At 41.2% G+C, this 20,684-nt stretch overlaps 1 protein-coding gene across 9 annotated transcripts in view; it reads left to right on the forward strand.

Annotated features, from left to right (window-relative positions):
- Positions 1-20,684, forward strand: part of LOC103788038 (uncharacterized) — a 36,591-nt gene that overhangs the window by 7,928 nt on the left and 7,979 nt on the right. For 4 of the 9 annotated variants that reach the window (XM_078361934.1, XM_078361935.1, XM_078361936.1 and 1 more), the window contains 2 exons: positions 15,236-15,362; positions 16,042-16,137. In XM_078361934.1, coding sequence (XP_078218060.1) covers positions 15,263-15,362; positions 16,042-16,137 — 196 coding nt within the window. In that variant the 5' untranslated portion in view covers positions 15,236-15,262. Of the gene's footprint in view, positions 1-280; positions 431-14,001; positions 14,090-15,235; positions 15,363-16,041; positions 16,138-19,026; positions 19,120-20,684 lie in introns of those variants that run through there. The other 5 variants (XM_078361931.1, XM_078361932.1, XM_078361933.1 and 2 more) reach the window with 5 other exon arrangements.

Consider the following 20,684-nt stretch of genomic DNA (forward strand, 5'->3'; position numbering starts at 1 on the left):
TGAATAGACATATAGCATATTACTCATACACTTATATAACTTTATACATAAGGTTAAAGGCAAATACCCAGTGGGATGGGCCTAGCTCAACTCAGGGAGGAAGCCCTGCCTGAAAAGGCAGCAAGCCTAGACTGTCACCCAGTGTCTGATCACATCTTCTGTCACTCAGGGTCTGAGAGGGTGGGATTTTAAACGTTATCCAATCAGCGACGCTGGGCGTGGAACCGTCCAATCAGACACTCAGCTGGAGCGGACAGGGCGGCTTCCGGGATAGGGCGGGGCCTTTGTTTCCGGCTGCAAGTGGAGCTTCAGGTCTCGTCTTTCTTGCTGGGTGGCTTGGCTCCTGGAGGCCTAGCCTCTGGCCCTGTCACCTGCAGGTACTGTGAGAACCACAGCTAAGGCGGCAGGACCCCCTGGAAGCCTAGAAATGGTGAGAGTGCCTGTCCGACATCCCGAGAGAGGGGAAGGGGCTGGTTGGAACTGGTGGGAAGCGGCTGTGGCCGGACCCAGGCCTCCCCACAGTCAGCTCCACAATCTGCGCCCTAAATTATCCTTGGCCAGCGCGACCTCAGCCCGCTTCAGCCATAAGATGGCGGCTGCGCTGACATCCAGGACCCCGAGCGTCCTGTCTTTTCGCAGTGTCTGTGCCCAGGCCTGGAGCCCTCTCTGTGCAGCTCCGCACCTGCAGTGCGCGTCTCCGAGATTGTGTAGGGACCATGGGAGGATTGTCAGGGTAGAATCCAGGCTCGGGGTGCGGGTTCATGAATGGAAAGAGCTTTGGTCTGTGGGGTTCCCAGTTTCTCTTCTTTTCTTTTCTTTTTTTTTTTTTTTTGAGATTGAGTCTCGCGTTTTTGCCCTGGGTTCAAGAATTGCTTGAACCCAGGAGGTGGAGGTTGCGGTGAGAAGGCGGTTTTGCAGTGGCTTCATCTCTGCTCACTTCAACCTTCGCCTCCCGGGCTCAAGGAATTCTCCTGCCTTAGTCTCCTGGGTAGCTGGTATTACAGGTGCGCGCCGGCAAGCCCGGCTAATTTTTTGTATTTTTAGTCGAAGCAGGGTTTCACCATGTTGGTCAGGCTGGTCTCGAACCCCTGATCTCAAGTGATCCGCCCGCCTTGGCCTCCCAAGGCGGAATTACAGGCATGAGCCACCGTGCCTGACCTCTCTCTTTTCTTCATGGGAGTCACCGCAAAACTACTGAAGAATTTAATCAAAATATAGATCTAAAATTGTGCGGCACCCAACTATGGGTTGTAGTTTGTGGTCAAATTCAATAATTGGTTAGGTACAGTTACATAGTTTCTTTCTTTCTTTTTTTTTTTGAGTCAGAGTTTCGCTCTTATTACCCAGGCTGGAGTGCAATGGCGCGATCTCGGCTCACCGCAAACTCCGCCTCCTGGGTTCAGGCAATTCTCCTGCCTCAGCCTCCTGACTAGCTGGGATTACAGGCACACGCCACCATGCCCAGCTAATTTTTTGTATTTTTAGTAGAGACAGGGTTTCACCATGTTGACCAGGATGGTCTCAATCTCTTGACCTGGTCATCCACCTGCCTCAGCCTCCCAAAGTGCTGGGATTATAGGTGTGAGCCACCGGGCCGGCCAGTTACATAGTTTGTTAATTTCCATTAAGAAGACTTGAGCGTATGTAATTGTCAGTTTATCGTTGCTTAAGCCTGAATTTTGTTTTTCCCAAGGTGGTAATTTCCAAAAAAAAGCATTTGAGTTGGATTTTTAAAAGTAGGAATCCAGGGACTAGAGCTACCTCTAGTTAATTGCCTGCCACTTACCTGTTTTCACATTCCACAGGGAACTGATCTTCCCCGGGCACTTTTTACCTGTGTCTCAAACAGGATTTCAGGTCTACTCCACACCACCCATTCCTCCAGCCTAACTCTGGTTCGCAGTACAATACTAAACTTCCAGGTTTTTTCTGAGACTCTCAAATGCCAACTTCTCCCTAATCACTTTTTTTTTTTTTTCGAGATGGAGTCTTGCCATTTGTTCAGTGGCGCAATCTCGGCTCATCAGTACCTCCACCTCCTGGGTGCAAGCGATTGTTTTGCTTCAGCCTCAGCCTCAGCCTCCGGAGTAGCTGGGTTTACAGGCATGCGCCACCACACCCAGCTAATTTTTTAGTTTTAGTAGAGATGTGGTTTCACCATGTTGGTCATACTGGTCTCGAGCTCCCCGACCTTAGGTGATCTACCTGCCTTGACCTCCCAAAGTGCTGGGATTACAGGCATGAACCACCACGCCTGGCCCCTAATTCACATTAACTATTTATCCTTTAGTGTACATTTTTGATATCATATTTTAATCTTTTTTTGACAAAGTATTGGATGGCACATTTAAAAAGATTTATTGGCCGGGCGCGGTGGCTCACGCCTATAATCCCAGCACTTTGGGAGGCTGAGGCAGGTGGATCACGAGATCAAGAGATCAAGACCATCCTGGTCAACAAGGTGAAACACCATCTCTACTAAAAATACAAAAATTATCTGGGCATGGTGGCACGCACTTGTAGTCCCAGCTACTCGGGAGGCTGAGGCAGGAGAATTGCTTGAACCCAGGAGGCAGAGGTTGTGGTGAGCTGAGGTCTCACCATTGCACTCCAGCCTGGGTAACAAGAGTGAAACTCCATCTCAAAAGAAAAAAAAAAGATTTATTTTCTGTTGTAAATATATGCCATGAGAAAAAAGCAAAGAATAATTCCATGACACTGTATTGTAAAATATGTCTCTTTTTTTAATATATATTCTCTAGGTATAGAGATTTTATAAGAATGTTTTGGGGTCAAAGTTTTTTATAGAATCTTATTTATTTATTTTAAATTAATATATTATTATTATTTTTTTATTTTTTATTTTTATATTTTTTAAATTTTTTATTGGATTATAGGTTTTGGGGTACATGAGCAGAGCATGCAAGACAGTTGCATAGGTACACACATGGCAGTGTGCTTTGCTTTTCTTCTCCCCTTCACCCACATTTGGCATTTCTCCCCAGGCTATCCCTCCCCACCTCCCCCTCCCACTGGCCCTCCCCTTTTCCCCCCAATAGACCCCAGTGTTTAGTACTCCCCTTTCTGTGTCCATGTGTTCTCGTTTTTCATCACCCACCTATGAGTGAGAACATGTGGTGTTTCATTTTCTGTTCTTGTGTCAGTTTGCTGAGGATGATGTTCTCCAGATTCATCCATGTCCCTACAAACGACACAAACTCATCATTTCTGATTGCTGCATAATATTCCATGGTGTCTATGTGCCACATTTTTCCAATCCAGTCTATTATCAATGGGCATTTGGGTTGATTCCAGGTCTTTGCTATTGTAAATAGTGCTGCAATGAACATTCGTGTACATGTGTCCTTATTGTAGAACGATTTATAGTCTTTTGGATATATACCCAGTAATGGGATTGCGGGGTCAAATGGAATTTCTATTTCTAAGGCCTTGAGGAATCGCCAGACTGTCTTCCACAATGGTTGAACTAATTTACAGTCCCACCAACAGTGTAAAAGTGTTCCTTTTTCTCCACATCCTCTCCAGCATCTGTTGTCTCCAGATTTTTTAATGATCGCCATTCTAACTGGCGTGAGATGGTATCTCAATGTGGTTTTGATTTGCATTTCTCTGATGACCAGTGACGATGAGCATTTTTTCATATGATTGTTGGCCTCATATATTATTTTTTTTGAAAGATGGGGTTTCACCATGATGGCCAGGCTGGTCTTGAACTCCTGGCCTCAGGTTCCATCCACCTTGGCCTCCCAAAGTGCTAGGATTATAGGCGTGAGCCACCGTGCCCGGCCCTTTATTGAATCTTTGTGGGGTTATGTGTCCTCCTCATCCACCCTTTAGTTTTTTCCTGGTCCTGGTTTTCAGTACTGTCTCTGAATATATCAGCCATGACTGTGCCTGCTGGAGTGTCTAATGAATATTAGTTTCTGGGTCACTTTTTCTCATATGAAGTGTGGTATGAATTGTGGCTTCTCAAAGGAACAGGTGGATGCCCAGGAGCTGAGATAAATTTTTTGGTGCACTCCTCCTTTGAAAAGCTAACTCCTCGAGATGTTGTTTTCACTTATCTCACGTTTCATTTCTTGGAGACACTGCTGATCAGCCAATCAGATCTACTGAGGAAAAAACAAGTAATTTCTGACCCCAGATTCTCTGATATTTGTGGGAAAAAAATACTATCCAAGAAGTAAAGAAAACAAACAAACAAACAAACAGAAAACAAAAAAACTCACCCCAGAGAGATCATTCGAGAACTTGCACAGTAAAATGCACTTAGAGCAGTGACTGGGTCATAGTGCAGTGTCTCCTGAGAGGGTGATCATGGAGTACTTAAGGGAGCAGGATGGGATGGAAGAATCTCTAAAGTGACTGGATGGCCTGACTTGACACATGAGTCAGACACATCTGGTGTGTGTGTGTGTGGTGTGTGTGTACATCTGGTGTGTGTGTGTGTGTGTGTGGTGTGTGTACATCTGGCGTGTGTGTGTGTGTGGGTGTGTGTGTGTTTTGAGATGGAGTCTCACTCTGTCGCCCAAGCTGGAGTGTAGTGGCTTGATCTCTGCTCACTGCAACCTCTGCCTCCAGGGTTCAAGCGATTCTCCTGCCTCAGTCTCCTGAGTAGCTGAGATTACAGACATGTACCACCGCACCTGGCTAATTTTTAAAAATATTTTTAGTAGAGACAGGGTTTCAACATGTTGGTCAAGCTGGTCTTGAACTCCTGACCTTGTGATCCACCTGCCTCAGCCTCCCAAAGTGCTGGGATTACAGAGGTCAGCCACCGTGCCCAGCTTGACACATCTGTTTTTTAATCAGCACTGCCACTCCCTGGGTTTATCACCTTGAAAAGATTTGTTCACTTATGTAGACTTCAGGTTTTTAACTGTAAATTGAATTTTATTAGTAGAGCTTGAAAGTTACAAAAATATTTACAAAGGGCGTACTAGTGATGGGTTTAAAAAAAATCTAATTTTTTGTTGTTGTTGTTAAAAATTCTCATTTACTTTTTTCTTTTTCTGAGTAAAGAAGTTTTCTCAGGTGTGTTTTTTTATGGTTAGGTGATTTTAAGCAGACTTCCAAGGCTTAGCTTTTAGAATGTGCCAAGGAAAAAATAAGGAAAATCTTTTATTTTGACTGTAGAAAATGAATACATTTCCACAATAAAATATGGTAAATAATTGGTGAGTTACATGGATTCATGAAAACATCAGTTCCTCTTTTTGCAGCGTAAATTTGTGACAGTGAATATTTCTATTTTATGTCCTGTTATTTTGATTTCTATGTTTCATGCTAAATTTTATAAGATGAATCTTGGTACTTCCTAGAAGTGTTTTCAGACGAATAATTATTTACTACCTGATTTTTAATGAAAATAATACAGTAATATATTTATTGTCTGAAAGGAATACTTTTAATTTTCTTGTTAAGGTATGAAATGTAAGCATCGTAAAAGTTTCTTTGCTCATACGAATGCTGTGTTTGAGCAATTTTGCTGGACATTTCAGACACTTAGTTTCAAAACCCAAGTGAATAACTTTGACGTGGAAATTAAAGCTTGAGCCCAGTGACTCCAAGCTAAGGCTAATAAAGAGCCTGTAGAAGGAGGTTATTAAAGGCCCAGCTAGTTCTTTCTGGGGAGCCTCTCCTGCAGATGTCTCAGCCTGCTCATCCCCGCCACGCAAGAAGCCTTTATCCTGAGAAAAGCTGCAGAGCCCTCGGAAGCTGGGGTCCCACAGGCAGATGCAGTTAAGGTTAAGATGAAAGATAACTGGGAGGATCTTACTGAAGATGAAGTTATTGTTTCAGGCAGTGTTTAGACTTTGTAAAATAAAAAAGTTTGGTTTATGTAAAAACAATTTGAATTCCAAATAAGTATTGCAATAGGAATAAGTACCAACTGTAAAATATCTACCGACTGCAAAGGCAGACAGGGGCTTTCTTTCCTAGAGAAAAGCAAACAAGATTAGAAAGATGATGGGAGAAGAATGGCAGATGGAGGGTTAAACAATCAGATTTTGGATGAGAAAATGTTTTACCCCAAAGTCAGAATGTTATTAGGAGGGACATAAAATGGGGTCCTGTGTTCACTGAGACTGATGGTAGCTCAAAATTCAGGAACAAGTGGGAAAGAAAGTTAGGTAAAATTTGATTAAGAAGTATTTTATTATGACCACTGAAGACAAATTCAGCTGATTTTCTTACTAGAAAAAGAAGAAAATGTGCAGAGTGTGTGTCTGGCTGTGTGATAGGAGAGTACTATCTAAGTCATAATGGGTAGGGTGTTTCTTTTTTTTTTTTTTTTGAGACAGAGTTTCGCTCTTGTTACCCAGACTGGAGTGGAATGGCACGATCTCAGCTCACCACAACCTCCGCCTCCTGGGTTCAGGCAATTCTCCTGCCTCAGCCTCCTGAGTAGCTGGGATTACAGGCATGCGCCACCACGCCCAGTTAATTTTTTGTATTTTTAATAGAGATGGGGTTTCACCATGTTGATCAGGATGGTCTCGATCTCTTGACCTGGTGACCCACCCGCCTCGGCCTCCCAAAGTGCTGGGATTACAGGCTTGAGCCTCTGCGCCCAGCCTGGGTGTTTCTTTCCATAAACTGTTCCTGGAACACACAGTAAATGGAAAGTCTTACTAATGTTAGCTATTTACCAAGATTATCTATGTGCTTATGTGCTTCATCTTTCCCCACCTCCTTTTTTTTTTTTTTGTCCTACAGATTTCTTTTATTTGACTTTTTCTGGGTTATGTCTCTTAAACTGGTAAACATAATTACAGTGTTTTGCTGGGTTCTGTGAGTAGCACTATCAAATTACTGAACTTGAGGGATGCTACAGGAGTCCTGAATTTTAAACAGTACCTCGGAAGTATGGATGGACTCATGGGCTTTGTGGCTGGCATCTGCAGTAAGGACGATGTTGTGGGACTGACCGTGGAATCAGGGTCTGTGCTGACTCGCTGGTGTCAGAATTTAAATATTGGACAATGAGTTGGTGTTGGAGAATTGCTCTGTGTTCAGCAAACTCTACATATTTGGTGTCAGGAAAAAAAAAATATCATGGAGGCCTGGCCTGGAATAAAACTCTGGGTGTCTGGGATGGGAGGCTCCGCTTTCCTATACACATCCCATTGTCCTGTGATGCCATGTCTGCTCCCAGAGTGACAGGACTGAAAACTTAGAGCAAAGGAGCTCTGATGAAAGATCCTTGTTATCTACAGTTGCCGCCACAGGATTCCCACCCACTCACAAACACGTACACTAGACATTGACATGTTTGCACCTTTCCCAGGACTAGGCAGCATTCTCAGAAAGTTCACCACAGCATTTTTTTTTCTGAGAGGAGTCTCACTCTGTCACCCAGGCTGGAGTGCAGCGGCATAATCTCAGCTCACTGTAACCACTGCCTCCCAGCTTCAAGTGATTCTCCTGCCTCAGCCTCCCAAGTAGCTGGGACTACAGGTGTGCACCACCACGCCCAGCTAGTTTTTATATTTTTAGTAGAGATGGGGTTTTACTGTATTGGTCAGGGTGGTCTCGAACTCCTGATCTTGTGATCCACCCACCTCGGCCTCACAAAGTGCTGGGATTACAGGCATGACCCATCCTGCCCGGCCAGTATTTTTATTCCTAGTGTTGCTAAAAACCCATAAAAGTGTCTATGAGTGTCCTGACATAACCCTACCCGCAGGCATTAAATCTGCAGCAGCAACCTGTTTTCTCCACTAGCTGAGGTTTCCAGGCCACCTGTTCATAATCTCATAGGCCTGCATGGACAGAAATAAATCAGAGTACAGTGCCATATGAGTCACTACCTGAAGCGCAAAGCAGCCCTTCCAACTGCATTGCACTCTCTGCCACCCATGAAGTTTTTTCCTTTTAACTGTTATTTTTGGTTCAGCGGTACACATGCAGGTTTATTATACAGATGAAATTGTGTCATGGAAGTTTGGTAAGGATTATTTTGTTACTGAGATACTAAGCATTGCATTGAAAAGGTATCGTTTCTGATCCTCTTTGCTCCCTACCTTCCACCCTAGACTAGACCTCGTTGTCTGCCGTTCCCCTCTTTGTGTCCATGTGTTCTTACTATTTAGCTCTTACTTATAAATGAGAACACGAATTTAGTTTTCTGTTTCTGCCTTAGTCTTCCTGAAGATCACCTCCATGTGGCTGCAGGGAACATCATCCTGTTCATTTTCATGGCCACAGAGTATTCCATGATGTTTATGTATCAAGTATTTTTAAAATTCTTATTTTATTTTATTCAGTTTTTTGTGGAGACAGGGTCTTACATTGTCACCCAGCCTGGAATGCACTGGCACGATCTTGGCTCACTGCAGCCTCAACATTCTGGGCTCAAACAATTCTTCTACCTCAGCCGTTCAAGTAGCTTGGACTACAGGCATACACCACTATGCCTGACTAATTTTTTGTGTGTTTTTTGTAGAAATGGGGTTTTCCTAGATTGCTTTAGCTGGTGTCAAACTCCTGAGGTCAGGAAATCTGCCTTCCTCGGCCTCCCAAGGTGTTGGGATTACAGGTGTGAGCCACTGTGACAACTGAGCAACATTTTATTCATCCAGTCTACCACTGATAAGTATTGACGTTGATTCTGTGTCTTTGCCATTGTGAATAGTACTACAGTAAACGTGTGTGTACATGTGTCTTTATGACAGAATAACTTACATTTCTTTGGGTATCTATCCATTTATGAGGTTGCTGGGTCAATGTTAATTCTGATTTTATTTTATTTTTTTTATTTATGAGATGGAGTTTCGCTGTTGTTACGCAGGCTGGAGTGCAATGGCGCGATCTCAGCTAACCACGACCTCCGCCTGCTGGGTTCAGGCAATTTTCCTGCCTCAGCCTCATGAATAATTCTGATTTTAGTTCTCTGAGAAATCGCCACACCTCTTTTCACAATGGTTGAACTGATTTACACTCCCTCCAGCAGGGTATAAGCATCCTCTTTTCTATGCAACCTTGCTAGCATCTATCATTTCTTGACTCTTTTTTTTTTTTTAAAAAAAGACGGAGTTCACCATGTTCGTCAGGCTGGTCTTGAACTCCCGACCTCAGGTGGTCCACCCACCTTGACCTCCAAATATTTTTTGACTTTTTAATGATAGTTATTCTGACTGGTCTGAGATGGTATGTCATTGTTGTTTTTCTTAACATTTCTCTAATGATTAGTGATGAGTATTTCTTTTTTTTCTTTTTTTAAGACAGGGTTTCACCATTTTGGCCAGGCTGGTCTTGAACTCCTGGTCTCAGCTGATCCGCCCGCCACGGCCTCCCAAAGTGCTGAGATTACAGGCGTGAGCCACCACACCCGGCCGAGTATTTCTTTCATATGGTCATTAGCCACATGTGTGTGTTTTGAAAATCATCTGTTCATGTTTTTTGCCTACTTTTTAATAAGGTTTTTTTTCTTATATATCTGTTTATATTCCTTATGGATTCTAGATATTAGACCTTTTTTAGTAGCATGTTCTGCAATTATTTTCTTTTATTCTGTAGGTTGTGTATTTACCCTGGTGATAATTTTTTTTTAATGTGAAAAAACTTCAATTTAATTAGGTTCCATTTGTCGTGTTTTGGTTTTGCAGTTGCTTTTGGTATCTTCATCATGAAATCTTTGCCAGGTTCTATGTCTAAATGGCATTTCCTAGGTTATCTTTCATGGTTTTTTTTTTTTGTAACTTTAAGTTTTACATTTAAGTCTTTAATTCATCTTGAATTCATTTTGCAGGTGGTATCATGAAGGGGTTCAGTTTCAATCTTCTACATAGTGCTAGCTAGTTATGCCAGCACCATTTATTAAATAGGGAATTAATTTTACATTTCTCTCGTCAGCTTTGTCAAAGATCTAATGGTTGTAGGTGTGTGGTATTATTTCTGGGCTCTTGATAGGAAGGGCATTAAATCTGTAAATTTCTTTGGATGTATGGCCATTTTAATGATACCGATTTTTTTCTGTCCATGAGCATAAAATAGTTTTCCATTTGTTTGTGTTATCTCTGACTTAAGAAGTGTTTTGTAGGGCCAGGTGCGGTGGCTCACGCCTATAATTCCAGCACTTTGGGAGGCTGAGGTGGGTGGATCACGAGGTCAAGAGATCGAGACCATCCTGGCTGAGAGATCAAGGCCACAATGTATCCAGAGCCATAAATACAAGTATACCTACCTGTAAAATGTGATACTGGAATATTCTTGTCTTTTTTCTTATCTAAGAGTTAGATAATCTTCTTATCTGATCAGGACAGATAATCCAGGTTCTGGAGCTCCACCAGGGCCGTTTCATTTTTTATTTAGAATCAGCCTGAGTCTCTCTTTCCTGGCTTATCATTGGGCCATCAGCCCAGAGACACTTGGAATCCTCTCACAGTCATGGAGGCATCTTTGAGACATTAGAGGATGTCTAGAGCAGAACTGTATCAGGCTGACAAGTTGTTAAGTCTGCTTCTGTCTCAACATAAGAGAAATGAGTCATCCTGTGTTTGTTTCTCCCTTGATACAAGAGATGTCTTTGGTTGCTACGCAGATAACAGTTGCTCCAGTTTTCTAGTCTTGGGTGAAAAATGAGGAGGAGGTCTGGGACTTGAACAAATAAACTAGTTGGTTCCATTTCATATGACCACAGAAAAATAGGTGAAGCAGTCTTGGTCTCTGCCATTTAGGAACTTTTAGCCTAGACTAGAACTGGCGATTAAGCATCATATAGTTGTAGAATGAATAGATGGGTGCACAAAGATCTTGGGCTTTTCTGGGGCCAGGTTCTTTATATTGTCGTGACTTCTGATGTCATCACCTGAAGGGCTATTTACAGATGGAGAGCTTTTATTGTTATTTCTATTTCTTTTACCTTGCTAAGAATACATATTTAACTTATAATAAAATTACCCTAGAAATCAGTAAGAGATTTGTTTAAATTGCTTAATAGTGTATGTTATGAAATTGAGGGAGCAGTTGTAAAAATTATACAAAGTCTGAGATTTAAGTTTTTCTTAGGTAAGCTTAAGAAAAATGGAACTGGTAGTGCTTTCATTGGCCTAGAGAGCTGAATTCAAAAAAGGGTCCCCTCCCTGCCCCAGTTCTGTTCAGTTCACCCTTTTTGGAGGCCTTATTTAGATCTGTCCCCACTCTGGAGCCTTGCGTCACAAAACTGATGAGAAGAGATCAGAGTTTTGGCTGGTGAATCCTGTTTCCTCTCTAGAGCTTGTGCTCATGTTTTCTTAACCCTAAAGCAGATAAGTGGAAAAAAGTATGTATTTTAGGGTCTTAAGTTTTTATTTTAATGAATGGTTCTTAGGTTGCCTAGGCTAGCCTTGAACGTGTAGCCTCACCTCCTCAAGCACCAGGACAACTGGCCTGAGCCACGGTGGCTCCCTATTCTATACAGTTTTTAAAGAAATTGATGACAGAAACAGAAGAAATAAAATGCTGGACCCTTTTTCTAAATTTTGCTCTGTAACATACTCTTGAGCACGTAGTATCTGCTTAATAATTATTGCATTAGTACATGTGCACATGTTTATGATGCAGACTCATTCAGACTTTGCTGCCTTCTGGTTGTTCTATAAATTTTAAAGAGCCAGCAAAGAATATGATACTTTAGGATGGAAATAAAAGTTGTCTTCATTTGTCCTAGAAGTATTTATGTTGTGACAAGAGTGCTGAGTATAAGGGACTCTGTGCTGTGCCTGCTTCTCTAACTAGTGCCAATAATGAGCCCAGGGGGAGCAATATCAGCATTGATGGGGACTGGTTTAAAACACCCATTTTAGATCCCTTGTATGAATTGTAATATGTAGAATGGGGTTACAATTACCGGGTTATTTTTATTTTCTTTCTTTTTACCAAGTTATTTCTAAGCTTACTAAAGTTTGAGAGGCAGTGCTTAGCTAAATGTTACCAGCCCAGATTTCTTTTTTTTTTTCTGTTTTGAGTTGGAGTCCAGCTCTGTCACCAGACTGGAGTGCAGTGGCGCAATCTTGGCTCACTGCAACCTCTGCCTCCCAAGCAGCCAGGACTACAGGCACGTGCTGCCATGCGCAGCTAGTTTTTATATTTTTAGTAGAGACAGGGTTTCACCATGTTGGTCAGGATGGTCTCGATCTCCTGACCTTGTGATCTGCCTTCCTCAGCCTCCCAAAGTGCTGGGATTTCAGGCGTGAGTCGCTGTGCCCACCACAGCCCAGATTTCTGATTAGGATTACATGGACAGTTTGCAGAAATCTCTACTTGTTGGGGGAAGCAGCAGTGGAGGAACGGTTCACAGTGTGCCTAAATAAACTAGGTATAAGTAATGGATAAAAGAAATCAGAAACAATGAACTGCAGAAGGCCGCAGAGACCTCTGGGGAGGAAGGCCTCCCTATGCCAGCATGTTCCCAGGAACAGAGTGACCTAAGCTCTGATACTCTAAACACTGTGCCCAAGGACATAACACTCCTTGAAGCACTGTAATGTAACCAGGCATGTAGGCTGCTTGCTAAGCCCACTCCCACCAGCTGCACTATAGATAAGCATATGATTTTAGTTCTTGAGAAACTCACATAAACCGCCACTGCTATCAATTCTGTTTGATACACAGCCTCCCTTCACGGAGTCACCCTGCCACCTGCACTACAGATAAAAGTGATTGTGTTCAATAAACACTGTGGAAACCAGAGCTCGGGGCCTTCACTGCCTCCATTACAAGTGATGGTCCCCTGGTCCCACTTTCATTCTTAATCTGTCTTTTTCTCAGTCCTTTGTTGCCACTGAACTTGAGGTACCCCCTGGTGGGATGTGGGGCTGGTTCCCTACATCTACTTACTTGTACCCTTTTCCATGGATTCTGTTTATTATTCTGGGTGGAAGCATCCATGTTGTTTTAATGAAGTGCCTCATGTGACTCTAAGGTGAGGCCAGAATCAGGTATGAGGGCTTCAAAATACATTCATGAGAGTTAAATTTCCCCTTTGCACTAAAGGGTGGTTACAGGGCCTTTTTCTGTTCAGCTTTGGTAGGGACAGGGCAGTGTGGCCCATATTTCCATTACTATAGCAGAAATTGCTGGTGCCTGTGGCAGGGGAGGTTACCTGAGAACAGGAAAAGAGAAATTTATATTTTTGCTCCCGTGGAGCAGCTTATTGTTCCTGAATCCCTTTTGTTATAAAGAACAGAAACGGGTGGGCTTTCTCTGCAGGTTCTGGTCCTTCTGCTGTGGATGTAAACAGGCGGTGCTGAAACCTGTAAAGGTATTTTTTCAAGATGCAGATGTAATTTATTAAGAATCTTATCTGAGCAGGAAGCCAGAGAAGGAGGAGAAACAAGGAAAAAAATGGCCTTTCTTTTAGCTAAGCATATCTCAGATCAAGAGCTATGTCCTCTCTGCTTCCTGGACTGCCATGCGCTTAGTAATTGGCAAGCCTTTGCTTCTTTACTTGTGTTTTTCCTCCCTCATGAGTTTAACAGCTTTTAAAAATTCATGTAATATCCAAGGGTCTCTGCAAAATATTTCTTTCCTCTATACCAGAGCCTTTTCTCCATGTCTTGGTTTCTTGTATGCCATGCGGAATTTTCACCATGAATTTATCATCTGCAATATTAAAATTGTTCCCTTTGTGGTTGTGGACACAAAGGGATGTAGCAACTCATGTTGAGGAAATTAGGGGTCCATCCTTAGTGAAAATGGAGAACATATAATGTGGAGGTTCTATGTGTGTTCTCCATTAGATTAGCTCTGTGCAGAACAGGATGTAAAAAATGCTTATTTAAACAGGATGGCACTTATTCCCATAAAGTTATTTTAAAAAATGAACATGATTTATAATCCTTTGGGTATATACCCAGTAATGGGATTGCTGGGTCAAATGGTATTTCTATGTCTAGATCCTTGAGGAATCGCCACATTGTCTTCCACAATGGTTGAACTAATTTACACTCTGACCAACAGTGTAAAAGTATTCCTATTTCTCTACATTCTCTCCAGCATCTGTGGTCTCCAGATTTTTTGATGATCACACAAGGAGGGGAACATTCTGATGTGCACACGGGGCGGGGGAGCATCATACACTAAGGTCTGTTGGGGGATGGGAGGCTAGGGAAGGGATAGCAGGGGGTGGGGAGATTGGAGAGGGATAACATTAGGAGAAATACCTAATGGAGGTGATGGGGGATGGAGGCAGCAAAGCACCATGGCATGTGTATACCTATGTAATAATTCTGCAAGATCTGCACATGTACCCCAGAACTTAAATTAAAAAAATTAGAAGATACTTGCTGTACAGGGTGCTAAAGAAAGATTACTTAATATCAGTATTAAAAATTACAGAACATGGAAGATATCTGTATCTTAAACTTTGCGTAAACTCATGCTTCTGCCTGGTTAAATGCAGACTATAATTAACTTTCAGAATGGCAATATTTCAGCAGTGATGCTGTGTCCTGTGTGTATCAGCACATCATGAAAATTGGTTCTAGTGCACTTGATATTAACGATTCACTTGGTTAAAGAGCTCTCGGACAGATTTTTTTTTTTTTACTATAGAGTTAATTATTTTCCTCTTTATTATTAAGTATCTTTTTGCAGCTGATGTGCATAAATTATCATATTTAATCTGGAAGCTGTCCTTTCTGAGGTTTACTTTGCATGATCTGTGTTAGGAAAGTGAAAGCTCTCATCTTTGATTATAGGCCAGAAAAACTGGGAAAAACACAGGCTCTTTTACTTACTCAATGTTTTTGACAAAATCTTCTTTTTGAGGCAAAAACATCAGCATTAATGGCGAGCTTGTTAGAAATTCAGCAACTCAGACTTTATTTCTGATTTTCTGAAAAAAGTATCTGCATTAACACGATCTCAAGTTTATAACATTAAAATTTAAGACGTACCTTCTAATTTAACATGTCCTTTTGATCTGAATAATACACACAACTCGTTCTTTAGAATGTAAATATAGCACGCAAAAATGTACGTTTGTGTTTATGCCCCTGATTTTATACTTTATTATTCAGGAGAACAGAAAAGCACTGATATTGTAGATTTTATGCCACTCTGTTTCCTCAGAGAGGATATTTCTGTTTTGAAATTAATTTTATTGGAAAATTTTAGTCAGTCCTATGAGTTAGAACCAGTTCTCTTTGCTCTTTCATTTCACCTTGAGTCAAATTTAAAATTCTGCCCATGGCCACTTGGTAAATATGTGTGTTTGTGTGTTTTTCAGGCATCGTTGACATTTACAGATGTGGCTATGGAATTCTCTGTGGAGGAGTGGCAATGCCTGGACAAAGCACAGCAGAATTTATATAAAAATGTGATGTTAGAGAACTACAGAAACCTGGTCTTCCTCGGTGAGGATAACCTCAATACACCATTCCCAATATATCCTAAAGGCTTACTTCTCCTTTTTGTAGAATGTGTTTTGGTAAAGTATGCTTTGCATAAATGAGTTTCGTATCCTTGTTTTCAAGAAAATCCTGGGAGTTAATCCATGTAGAAGAGAATTTCTTCAAGATGTTTCATTTTGACCTTAACTTTCCACATTCCTGAGATGATGTGTATCCTTCACTCTGGATTCATGTTTTATTTATTTATTTTTTAATTTAAAAAAATTTTTATTGTTTTTTATAGAGATGGGGTTTTACCATGTTGGCCAGGCTGGTCTCCAACTCCTGACCTCAAGCAATCCACCCGCCTCAGCCTCCCAAAGTGCTAGGATTACAGGTGTGAGCCACCACACCTGGGCTGGATTAATATTAATTCCAGAAATTTTGTGGCCTAAAATATTGTTGCCCACACTTTAAAATCTAATTGCCACCATCAATTTCTGATTCAGTAGTACTGGGTAGTGAAATTAAGTACCTACAAATTGAAAGTAGTTTGTACATATTTAGAAATTTCTGTTATAAGTTATTATTTTGGGATTAACTTATTAGAATATTCCATTACATCCTCTTTATTGAGCACATTATTAAGTTGATAACTACAGAAGATGAGCAAGATTCATATTATTTATTTTTAATAAAACAGGTGTTATTGTCTCTAAGCCAGACCTAATTACCTGTCTGGAGAAAGAAAAAGAGCCCTGGAATACGAAGCAACATGAAATGGTGGATGAACCCCCAGGTAGGTGAGAGTGAACACAGCAGATGACACCGTTGAGAGGTCCCAAGGTCAAGGAGAAAGCATCTTTAAAAATTAACTTGGGAAGATGTGTTTCAAAACAAATAATTTCTGTAAACCCAGGTTGTTTTTAATAATTTTCCTCTCACATAGGGACATCTTCCATTTTGTGCTTTTTTTTTTTTGAGATAGAGTTTTGCTCTTGTTGCCCAGGCTGGAGTGCAGTGGTGCAATCTCGGCTCACTGCAAGCTCTGCTTCGCAGGTTCAAGCAATTCTCCCGCCTCATCCTCTCTGGTAGCTGAGACTATAGGTGCGTGCCACCATGCCCAGCTAATTTTTGTATTTCTAATAGAGACGGGGTTTCACCATGTTGGCCAGGATGAGTTCAATTTCTTGACCTCATGATCTTCCTGCCTCAGCCTCTCAAAGTGCTGGGATTGCAGGCATGAGCCACTATGCCTGGCCTCATCTTACACTTTTAAATTCTTTAAGGATTCTGCTTTCCCCTCTGATCTTTTTTAAAGCTTAAGTGAGAGCCAAAGTCCTCTTCATGGCATGTAACAGACTGTACCATCTGACTCCTTTTCCATTGTTTTTGGGTAGGCACAAATAGCTGCATAATTCTGAGAAACTCTATGTTAAACTATCTTTTATGTTTTCTTTTTGTGTTATGTCTGAAATGTGTGAGTAGTGGTTTCTGTTCTATTTTGGTTGTTGTTTTTTTGCACATTCCATCCTGTTTTTATTACTATAGTCTTGAAATATAGTTTGAAATTTTAAAGTATGATGTTCTTCTACTTGTCTTTTTCCTCAAGATTGCTTTGGTTATTCAAAATGTATCGTAGTTTCATGTAAATTTTAGAATTGTGTTTTTCATTACTGTGAAAAAAAAATCATTGAAGTTTTGATTGGGAGTTTATTGAATCTTTTTGTTTTAATTTTTAAATGTATTTTCTTTTTTCTTTTTCGCAAGACGTATGACTCAAAAAAGTTTATTCAGTCTATAGATCACTTTGAATAATATGGCACTTTAACAGTATTTATTCTTTCAATCCATAGATATAAAATGTTTTTAAATTTATGTCCTTTCTAATTTCTTTCACTGATATGTCTTTGATTGTAAAGATTTTTTACATCCTTGGATAAATTTGTTTTCAGAAATGTATTCTTTTAATGCTGTTGTAAATAAGATTGCTTTTTTTTTTCTATTTTATCAGTTTGTTTTAATGTATGGAACCATAACTTGTACATTAATGTTATATTTTGCTAATTTATTGAATGCATTTATTAATTTAGGTTTTAATGTACTATTTATGGCTTTTTTTGTTTGTTTGTTTATTTTTTTCTTTTGAGATGAAGTCTGGCTCTGTTACCCAGGCCGGAGTACAGTGGTGTGATCTTGGATCAATGCCACCTCTACATTCTGAGTTCAACTAATTCTCCTGCCTTAGCCTCCTGAATAGCTGGGATTACAGGCGTGGACCACCATGCCTGGCTAATTTTTGTATTTTTAGTAGAGACAGGGTTTCACCATGTTTGCCAGGGTGATTTCAAACTCCTGACCTCAAATGATTCACCCACCTCAGCCTCCCAAAGTGCTGGGATTACAGGTGTGAGCCATTGCACCCAGTGCCATTTGTGGTTTTTAAAATGTAAGATTATATGATCAACTTTTTACTTTTTTGTCTTCATTTTTTGTTTTTGTTTTTTTTTTGAAATTGAGTCTTGCTCTGTCACCTGCGCTGGAGTGCAGTGGCATGGTCTCAGCTTACTGCAACCTCTATCTCTCAGGTTCAAGTGATTCTCCTGCCTCTGCCTCCCAAATAGCTGGATTCCCTGCTAATGTTTGTATTTTCAGTAGAGACAGGGCTTCATTATCTTGGCCAGGCTGGTCTTGAACTCCTGACGTCGTGATCCACCCACCTTGGTCTCCCAAAGTGCTGGGATTATAGGTGTGAGCCACCACACCTGGCTGTCTTCAGTTTCAGTGACTTTTTTTTTTTTTTAAATACTTCTGCCATATACTTTCAGTGCAATGTTAAAATAGAAGCATTGACAATGGGCACAATATAGTTTTGCATTGGTGTCTGTCAATCTGAAGAAGCAAACCTCTTCAAGTTTTATAAACTGGTTTCTGGAGGTAAAGATCTTTGATTGAGTTCCAGAGTGATGGGATGTCCTCTGAATTTGTAGTGAAGTGGGGTTGTGGCTTGGTCACAAGGCTGCTGGGCGTTCACTAGGGTCCACCTTTAGTTGGCTTGTTACAGAGGCTTGGGTTGTAATTCCCATTTTATTTTTGGACAGACTGAATGTCCTTTAGGATTTTGCGCTATAGGGCAGATACCAGGATAGGTTTGTTGTTGTTGTTGTTGTTGTTTTGAGACAGAATTTTGCTCTTGTTGTCCAGGCTGGAGTACAATGGCATGATCTTGGCTCACCGCAACCTTTGCCTCCTGGGTTCAAGCGATTCTCCTGCCTCAGCCTCCCGAGTAGCTGGGATTATGGGCATGCACCACCATGCCCGGCTAATTTTGTGTTTTTAGTAGAGTCGGGGTTTCTCCATGTTGGTCAGGTTGGTCTTGAACTTCCGACCTCAGGTGATCTACCCGCCTCAGCCTCCCAAAGTGCTGGGATTACAGGTGTGAGCCACCATGACTTTGCAGTCGGGTCTGCATATGGTGGGCCTTATTTGGGATGTGGATGAGTATGGCTTTCACTGAGTAGCAGGGAACATTTCTCTGGGTCATTGTGTGAATATCTACGGAAGCAGAACTGGCCATGAACTGTGGCTCAGAGAGCTGGAACAAAGTAATCGAACTGCTTCAGAGACCACATAAAGACCAAGGTCTGCAGGCCTGCCTGCATGGCTATAAATGAGTGTCTTCCTCCAGGTCTCTGGAAGAATAGGACCTCTCCCAGAGTGTGGCTAGGAGATGTTTGGGATGATTACAGAGTAAGCAGAATTCTCAGCGGGACCAAATCAGGTGAGCCATTTTCTGGTCTGTCGCCAAGAACAGGGGTCTTGTGGCATGCTACCTGAATGAGGGTCTGCCTTCTGAAAAGAAACACTCCTCAGTCTTGAGCTTTAGCTGTTTCACAACTCCCTTCCTGGATCACAAAGCTCTCTGAAAGGTATTCATTTTGGAGATGGAGTCTTGCTACATAACCCAGGCTGGGCTCAAAATCCTGGCCTGAAGCACTTCTCCAACCTTAATGTACCATGTAGCTGTCATTACAGGTTCAAGCCATGAGGCCTGATTCTCATAAAGGCATTTTTGTCAGGGATGGCTGTGGAGGGATAAGAAAATAGGGTAACTTATTTCTCCGTCTTACTGATGTCACTCTCCCTATATGCTTTTACTTTTTATTTTCTATTTCAAATTTGTCTGTAATTTTAGATTCAGACATTTATGACAATATGCCAGAATGTATGTTATGTTTGAAGTAAATTAGATAGTTAGTAGGCCCTCCACATTTACTAAAATAGTTACTTATAAATTTGTTTCTGAAGGCAAAGAAAGAATTATAGAGTTTGCATTTACTTTCTTTAGCCTATATCTAAATAATAGCATACTTCATTTCTAAATATTTATTATATGTATCAGAGGGTCTAACCCTATTTGTGTGTGTGTGTGTGTGTGTGCGCGCGTATGCGTGTAAGGCTATTCTTTGCTTCTAAAGTTGGATTACATTTTGTGTAAGAATAGCACATATTTGAAACACAAAAATCAACTCTAATTTCTTTTTAATGCGTATTTGTTAAAAAGTTTCTCATCAGAATCTTCTGTTTACAAATATACTGCATTTTCTCTGAAATGTTGCTGTTACACAGTTTATGCCAATGACTCAATGCCTTCCATGAGTATGCAGTTACAGTCAAATATTGTAGTTATCTGGACAGAGTTTTTTAATGGTGCCTTCATTAATGTTGCATACCAGATTTTATGAGTAAGCATTTGTTACTGTTTTGCAGTTCTGTATTAGTGTGTTTCTTCAGTGTAGGCTTCCTAGCATCCATTTATTGTGCTTTTTGGTTTTACTTATATAATTTTAGACAATTTGCAATTATTTTTGTATACTTTAAGTCAATGTGGGATTTAATTAAGAGATAAATTAGCCATACATCTATCACCATCAGATTATATATCTGTATATGTTTACCTATAAATATAACCACAATTTGGGTTATAGCTTATCTTGTATGTACTTTTTCTTTTTCTGAGATGGAGTTTCGCTCTTGTTACCCAGGCTGGAGTGCAGTGGTGTGATCTCGGCTCACCGCCACCTCCGCCTCCTGGGTTCAGGCAATTTTCCTGCCTCAGCCTCCTGAGTACCTGGGATTACAGGCACGTGCCACCATGCCCAGCTAATTTTTTTGTATTTTCAGTAGAGACGGGGTTTCACCATGTTGACCAGGATGGTCTCGATCTCTTGACCTCGTGATCCACCCACCTCAGCCTCCCACAGTGCTGGGATTACAGGTGTCAGCCACTGTGCCCGGCCAGTATTTTTTCATAGCTGATTTTCAGTGGTAGTTTGTCTTGTCGAA

Source organism: Callithrix jacchus, chromosome 22 (assembly GCF_049354715.1).
Source record: "Callithrix jacchus isolate 240 chromosome 22, calJac240_pri, whole genome shotgun sequence".
Taxonomy (NCBI): domain Eukaryota; kingdom Metazoa; phylum Chordata; class Mammalia; order Primates; family Cebidae; genus Callithrix; species Callithrix jacchus.